The sequence below is a fragment of the Dipodomys ordii genome, unplaced genomic scaffold (assembly GCF_000151885.1).
Source record: "Dipodomys ordii isolate 6190 unplaced genomic scaffold, Dord_2.0 Scaffold3, whole genome shotgun sequence".
NCBI classification, from domain to species: domain Eukaryota; kingdom Metazoa; phylum Chordata; class Mammalia; order Rodentia; family Heteromyidae; genus Dipodomys; species Dipodomys ordii.
The window spans coordinates 1,700,297-1,707,457 of record NW_012267219.1 but is presented as its reverse complement, the minus strand read 5'-3'; the positions used below and the strand labels follow the sequence as shown (position 1 = coordinate 1,707,457).

The 7,161-nt window shown below is 48.0% G+C and overlaps 2 protein-coding genes across 3 annotated transcripts in view; both read left to right on the top strand.

The window, feature by feature from the left end:
* Positions 1–6,355, top strand: part of Pan2 (PAN2 poly(A) specific ribonuclease subunit) — a 26,806-nt gene extending 20,451 nt beyond the window's left edge. The window contains 6 exon segments of the mRNA XM_013018377.1: positions 1,674–1,862; positions 2,896–3,011; positions 3,819–4,022; positions 4,458–4,554; positions 5,159–5,343; positions 6,293–6,355. Coding sequence (XP_012873831.1) covers positions 1,674–1,862; positions 2,896–3,011; positions 3,819–4,022; positions 4,458–4,554; positions 5,159–5,343; positions 6,293–6,355 — 854 coding nt within the window.
* Cnpy2 (canopy FGF signaling regulator 2) lies at positions 1,668–5,282 on the top strand. Of its 2 annotated transcripts, none has more exons than XM_013022343.1 (6): positions 1,668–1,780; positions 2,634–2,746; positions 2,896–3,011; positions 3,819–4,022; positions 4,458–4,554; positions 5,117–5,282. In XM_013022343.1, the coding sequence occupies exons 2-6, from the start codon at positions 2,659–2,661 to the stop codon at positions 5,158–5,160; spliced, it is 549 nt and encodes a 182-aa protein (XP_012877797.1). In that variant the 5' UTR covers positions 1,668–1,780; positions 2,634–2,658; the 3' UTR covers positions 5,161–5,282. The 2 variants fall into 2 exon arrangements, with proteins under 2 accessions (XP_012877797.1, XP_012877788.1); XM_013022334.1 differs by lacking the exon at positions 1,668–1,780 and adding an exon at positions 1,856–2,036.
* Positions 6,356–7,161: the final 806 nt, after the last annotated feature.

Here is a 7,161-nt window from a genome sequence, read left to right as displayed (position 1 = left end):
CTCAAGTGGTAGAGCACTAGCCTTGAGCTGAAGAGCTGAGGGACAGCGCCCAGGCCCAGAGTTCAGGCCCACGAACGGAACCAAAAAAAAAAAAAAAAGTAACAAATCGCTTAATCCTCTTAACAATGAATATTATGGAAACTATTCATCCTAAACCTCTTCTTGCCTAATTCTGAAATGTTTGGGGGCCAGGTGCAAGTGGCTTCCACCTGTAATCTTAGCTATCAGAAGGCTGAGATCTGAGGATCATGGTTTGAAGTTAGCCAGAGCAGGAAAGCCCTTGGGATTCTGATCTCCAATTAACTACCAAAAAAGCCAGAAGTGGAGTTGTGTCTAGCTTTGAGCAAAGGAAGTTCAAGGACATGCCCAGGCCCTGAGTTCAAGCCTAGGACTGGCACAAAAAATAATGTTTGGGAAACGGCCATGCTATGCCCTTGTTTCTCTTGCATTTTTTCTTTCAGAAGATGTATTTCAAATACTTTTTTTCTCTTCTCTGGCATCATGCTCTTGATTTTTGTCTTTCACAGATGCAGCTGTCTTCTCCTCGGTTCTGGCACTCTGACATGCTCTTTCCATTCAGTGTTCTGTGGCCCCAAAGTTGGCTTCACCCTGTCTACTTCCAGAATTGGACCTACAATCATCAGGGTCTAGAGATGGTGCTATTACTAGAACTGGAGTGCAGCAAAATTGTTGCAAGGATTCTAGAAGTCAGATTCCTTCTTATCCTCTTATCTTTATCTTGGATAGTGGGCCAGAATCAGAGCCTAGCATAAATATCCTGGGTTCTTAATATTTAGGAGTTCCTAGAACCCAAAACTCTTGAGTTCCTAGCTGGCTAGAAACTGAATTCCTGGCAGTGACAGAATATAACAGGTGTTCCAGACTGAGCTCAAGGCTTCCACTGCTTGAGGAATGATACCTGGAAGGACCAGCATGGAGCATCTTGGTGGCCCAAGCAAACTGTGTTGCCAACATCATTGCCAAAGGAGACTTTGCATCCTGGAAGAACCTTGCATTCATTCATTTTGAGTGCTGAGAAGCAAGCATCTGTCTTCCATCATCTTGAATTTTGTGTTATTTTTTAAATTTTGTTTAAAACCGCATGTTTTGTAAAATAAAAATATTTTTGTCTATCTCATTAGAGAACTACTGGTGTGACATCTCACTTTAGTCCTCTTCTGTTTTTGCTTTACATAACAATGAAAACACTAGAGTGGGGTTCAGATCCTTATTTAGAAATGAAGGTAAAGCAAAGTTTTGGAGTCCAAAAGTACAGATGGCATATAATTGTTTTTGTCCTGGACAAGGTTAGGTCTTTGCTGTAGTTGCCTAGAAGCCTACAGACACAGGTTGTTTGAAGACTTTACAGTATGGTTTCCTAGTTAATTGTATAAACTAAGAAACAACCAAGTGCCAATTTAAGACCCACAGCTATCATCTAAACCTGTTTGGTCCTGAGCTGAGGTGCGTCCTGGGAAATGTAGTTTCCTGTGTCTTGAGCTTTCTTGTGTCTTGAAACCTGGGCAGATTCCTGCTAGGAGCGCTTCTTTTTGAAAGGTCTAGGCCACCTGGACTGATGCACGCGTACGCCTGCCCCGCTGTCCTCACACACCTCTGGAGCTCAGTCCGGGCTTTAGGCTACCATTTGGCTGACCTCTGGTGGTCACGTGGAGCTGATCGCCACGCAAGTCTGGGTCCTTCTACCTTCGATGGGGTCCTCGCTGACAACGAGCCACTCCTGAGCTGCCTGTTCGCAAGAGAGCTCCGGGGCGGGCCCGGGGTCAGTCTGCTGGGGGGCTTGCACGGCCGTATGGGCCACCTCCGAGGCCTGCTCAGGACCCGGGTTCGGCGCGGGGAGCCGGGTCAGGCGGCCACTGGGGCACCCTGGGTCTGGGAAGCGCCGAGCGCTCGGGAGAAGCCGGGGCAGCCTGGCTCCCCGCAGCCAGGCGCTGGGGCTGGGAGCCACCGAGGCCACAGTGAGGGTCCGGCCGCCTTCCGGCGCCTGAGCCAGGACAGTGGCGGCCCTGGGAACAGAGGTGGGACGGCCGTGGGCGGCGCAGGCCCCGCTGGGGGTTGGGGATGGATGAATCCCAGCGGAAACAATGGCGGAGCCTTAGCCAGGGGGCTGGTCTGCAAGGGTAACCACTTACAGGCTGTGGGCATGCAGGAATCTTAGGGGCTGGGCTCGAATGGGCCGATTATTAAGTGCCCTCCTCGCCGGTCCTCTGGCCCGATGAGGGTCCTTGCTGGCAGCTCCCCCCACCCCAGGGCCAGTCGTTCCGTAGCCCGGTGGGAAAGTATCAGCGCTCGGAGCGCGTCTGACATGTGGTTGCTAGAACTCAGTCCCCAGTCCAGAGCCCCACTCCGCGCCCCGGGGAATCAGAGCCCTCCGGAGGGCGCTGGTTCCGAGGAGCCTCTTTGTAGCCTGGCCATGTTCTGAATGTAGAGTTCCTCTGTCTGTAGTGTCTGCGATACACTGAGGCCTTTGTAGGCTTTGGGATGGAGAAGGGGGGCAGGGCTGGGAAGGAAGGTTTAGATAGAGATTGGGGAGGGGGCTGGGGGAAAGATGGGACAGGCAAGTAAAAAAATTAAGTCGTCCCCTCATATATATATTTTATTCCCACCCAAACCAGGTGGAGCGATCCCATTCTGCTAAAGATGAAAGGCTGGGGTGGGCTGGCCCTGCTTCTAGGGGCTCTGCTGGGAACTTCCTGGGCTCGAAGGAGCCAGGATCTACATTGTGGAGGTAAAGGCCCAGAGGTGGGAGGAAGGAGGGTTTTTTTGGGAGGGAGGGGAGCCTTAGTTCCAACAAGGGCAGGGAGGGGAAATGAAGGGAAATCCCCCTTTGATCCTATTTGCCTCCCTGTTCCCACACCCCTCTTCCTTTGCCACCAGCTTGTAGGGCGCTAGTAGATGAACTAGAGTGGGAAATCGCTCAAGTGGATCCCAAGAAGACCATTCAGATGGGATCTTTCCGGATCAATCCAGATGGCAGCCAGTCAGTAGTAGAGGTAACTATTACTGTTTCCTTAAATGAAATTGTTCATCCTGATTGTGAATGAGAATTCAAGTAAGACTAAGACGAGCCTTGGGTGAATGGAAATGAAGACAGATCTTGAGAGATTGGCCTCTGTCTCATTTGGAGGAATGTATGGTACCCTGTGTACATGCTTCCTGCCTCCAAACCTTTATACTTTCTTTCTGCTATAGAAGTTAGCAGACAGGTAGCTGTGGTCATCCCCTTTCCCACATCCTGAATCCATGTACCTCATATTTCACTATAGTAATGTTGCTTATACATAGATTCCGTCTAGGATTGGAGCTATGCAAGCTTGAAGCCCTGCATTGAAGCCCTAGAACTACCCCCGCCCCCCAAAAAACTTTTTTTTTGTTAGATGTAGTGGTATGTTTCTGTAATTCTAGCCACATGAAAGCCATAACTAGAAGGTTTATAGTCTGAGGCCAGTCTGGGCAAAAAAAAAGTCATGAGCTTCTATCTGAAAAAATACTCAAGCCGGGCACTGGTGGCTCACGCCTATAATCCTAGCTACTCAGGAGGCTGAGATATGAGGATCGCAGTTTAAAGCCAGCTCAGGCAGGAAAGTCAGTGAGACTCTTATCTCCAATAAACCACTCAGAAAACCACTGTGGCTAAAGTGGTAGAGCGCTCACCTTGAGCTAAAGAGCTGTGGGACAGCGCCCAGGCCCAGAGTTCAAGCCCCACAACCGACAAAAAAAAGGGGGAGGCTGGAGGTATGTCTCAAGTGGTAGAGCCTTTGAGCACAAGGCCCTGAGTTCAAGGCTGAGGACATTTCTAGGTACCGTATGCCCGCTCAGAGGCCCATCTCACAGAACTGCTAGAGGAGGTGTGTGACCGCATGAAGGAGTATGGGGAACAGATTGACCCTTCCACCCACCGCAAGAACTATGTACGGGTTGTGAGCCGGAGTGGAGAATCCAGTGAACTGGACCTGCAGGGCATCCGAATTGACTCAGACATCAGTGGCACCCTCAAGTTTGCCGTGAGTTATGGCAGTGGATAGCTGCTTTTTGAAAATCAGTGAGGAAGTTGGAGGGTGGGAAGGTTGGAGAGCTCAGCTGAGAGCTGAGTCAATGTCCTTGTCTCCCTCTCTGGAAGTGGATAAGAAACTTCTTGCTTAAGCTAGGCACTGGTGGCTCACACAAGTAATCCTAGCTACTGAGGAGGCTGAGATCTGAGGATCATGGTTCAAAGCGAGCCCAGACAGGAGAGTCCGTGAAACTCTTAATCTCCAATAAAACCACCAGAAAACCGGAAGTGGCACTGTAGCTCAGGTGGTAGAGCGCTAGCCTTGAGCTGAAGAGCTGAGGGACAGCGCTCAGGCCCAGAGTTTAAGCCCCATGACCGACCAAAAAAAACCCAAACAAACACAAACTTCTTGCTGCCTTTGTCATTCATTTCTCCCTTGGATTGGCAGTGTGAGAGCATTGTGGAAGAATACGAGGATGAACTTATTGAATTCTTTTCTCGAGAGGCCGACAATGTTAAAGACAAACTTTGCAGTAAGCGAACAGGTAAGCTACTTCCAGTTGTTTTAGTTCTCATAGCCTTGTAGGTAGAACCTGGGATTCCCAGCACCTGTACACTCCAAATCCTCTGATAGTTAGCTTCCATTTCCCCTGGCTTAGAGATTTAGGTTAGTCCTTTCTACTTTTTTCTTGTCATCTTTCAGAATTTATGGTCCCCTGACCTGAGGTATAGGTGAGAGGGCAGTGGACAAGCAGATTTGAAAAATGGTGGTTGGTGTATGTGTCAGTTTGATTTTGACTCTTTTGTCTTTTTGGTATTGGTTCTGGGGCTTAAACTTAGGGCCTGGGTGCTATCCCTGAGCTTCTTTACTCAAGGTTAAGGCTCTCTCACTCGAGCCACAGTTTCACTTACAGCCTTAATTGGAGGAAAGGGTTTGTTGGACTTTCCTGCCCAGGAAAGCTTTGAAGCATGATCCTCAGATCCTTCTGAGTAGCTAGGATTGTAGGTGTGAACCACCAGTGCTTGGCATTGGGCTGTTTTCTTGGTAATGGCATATATCAATATGTGAGTGACATCTTCCTTCACACTGTTATGTTCTGTTTGCAGATCTATGTGACCATGCCCTGCACATATCTCATGATGAGCTATGAACTACTGGAGCAGCCCAGACCAGCTTGGTGGATCACCCTCAGGAGGGGAAGATGGTGGCATTGCCTTTTATATTATGTTTTTATGGAAATGAACTGAAAAAAAAAAAAGAAACTAAAAGTACCAACTGTGTTGTTTTTTTCATGCCCAGAATCTGTCCTTACATTAGGCCTGAAGATAGAAGAGTACAGATAAGAAAGAAAGTAGAGGGCTGGAAAGGTGGCTAGGTGGTAGAATGCTTGCCTTGCATGCATGAGGCCCTGGGTTTGATTCCTCAGCACCACATAAGCAGAAAAAAAAATGGAAGTGGCGCTGTGGCCTAAGTGGTAGAGTGCTAGCCTTGAGCTGAAGAGCTTAGGGACAGCGTTCAGGCCCAGAGTTCAGAAAAGAAAAGAAAGAAAATAGAGGGAAAGGAAAGTTTTGGGGATTGGTGCTATACAAAGTTCAAAGGAATCCATGCCTTTAATTGCTTTACTTTCTGAGATCCTGCTCTACTATAAACCATATAAACATGCATTCAGTGTGGATTCAACACTTTGGTTTTCAGGTGGCTAATTAGAGATAAGAGTCTCAGAAGCTGGGCACCAGTAGCTCATACCTGTAATCCTAGCTACTCAAAAGGCTGAGATCTGAGAATCCCAGTCCAAGTCAGCCTGGGAAGGAAAGTCTATGAAACTCTTTTATCTCCAGTTAACCACCAGAAAACTGGAAGTGGCGCTGTGGCTTAAACTGGTACAGCACTAACCTTAAGCAAAACAGCTCAGGGCTAAAGCCTAGGACCTGAGTTCAAGCCCCACAACTGATGGAGGAAAAAAGAGTCTCATGGACTTTCCTGCCCTGGCTGGCTTAGAACTGCAATCCTCAGATCGCAGCCTCTTGAGTAACTAGGATTACAGGTGTAGGTCATCAGTGACCAGCTCAATGAGACTTTTGCCTCCAACAAACAACCAAAAGGCAAGGACTAGAGCTGTGGTAGAGCTGTAGCCTTTAAAACAAAAGGTCAGGAACAACGCTCAAACCCTGAGTTCAAGTCCCAGGACCTGCATAAAAAACAAAGGGGAAAAAAAAAAAGACAGAACTCAACCTGGATGGAAATAATGGACATGCATTATTCTTTCCTCCCTGCCCTTCCAGATGCAGGGACCACCAAGGCAGAGCAAAGGCAGGAAGGATGTGACCCTCTCAGCTGAAAAGTAAGGGTTTTATCAGGTAGGGATACATAAGGTAAGGAATCATACAGAATGAAGGCCTTGCTTGCTAAGCTTTTAGATATGATGCAAAATCCAACAATAAAGACTTTGTCATCTGCATCACCAGCTATCGTCAGTCTGGACTGAGTCCACACTTTTCTGTGTAGAGATTCTGTGCCTTAGCACAGGGCAGAACATCTAAAGGGTTTTTTCCTTTGTTAAGTTCTGAAACACCTGATCTTGAGATGTTTGAGGGCTTAGAATGGAACATTTCAGTCTCAGGAATGCCTTAAGGAGAGAATATTTATATAAACATTTGAAGATTTATTTACTTACTTATTTATTATCATGGGGCTTGAACTTGACCTGGGTGCTATTCTTGAACTTTTTTGCTCAAGGCTAACGCTCTACCACTTTGAGCCAGCTCTACTTCCAGTTTTCTGGTGGTTAACTAGAGATAACTAGGCTAGCCTGAGTTACATAGCAAGACCCTGTTTAAAAAAAAAAATTCGGGGCTGGGAAGGTAGCTCAGCGGTAGAGTGCATGCCTTGCAAGCATGAGGCCCTGGGTTCGATTCGTCAGCACCACATAAACAGAAAAAGCCAGAAGTGGCGCTGTGGCTCCAGTGGTATAGCGCTAGCCTTGAGCTGAAGAGCTGAGGAACAGTGCCCAGACCCAGAGTTCAGGCCCCATGACTGGCAAAAAAAAAGGAATCTCATGGTCTTACTGCCCAGGCTGGCTTTGAACTGTGATCTTCAGGGCTGGGAAGGTGGCTCAGTGGTAGAGCGCTTGCCTTGCATGCCTGAGGCCCTG

Excerpts from the sequence above, each read along its gene's own strand:
- Cnpy2 (XM_013022343.1), top strand. The coding sequence starts at position 2,659 with ATGAAAGGCTGGGGTGGGCTGGCCCTGCTTCTAGGGGCTCTGCTGGGA. Across the intron at positions 2,747-2,895 it reads CCAGGATCTACATTGTGGAG|CTTGTAGGGCGCTAGTAGAT; the intron begins GTAAAGGCCCAG and ends CTTTGCCACCAG. Across the intron at positions 4,555-5,116 it reads ACTTTGCAGTAAGCGAACAG|ATCTATGTGACCATGCCCTG; the intron begins GTAAGCTACTTC and ends TTCTGTTTGCAG.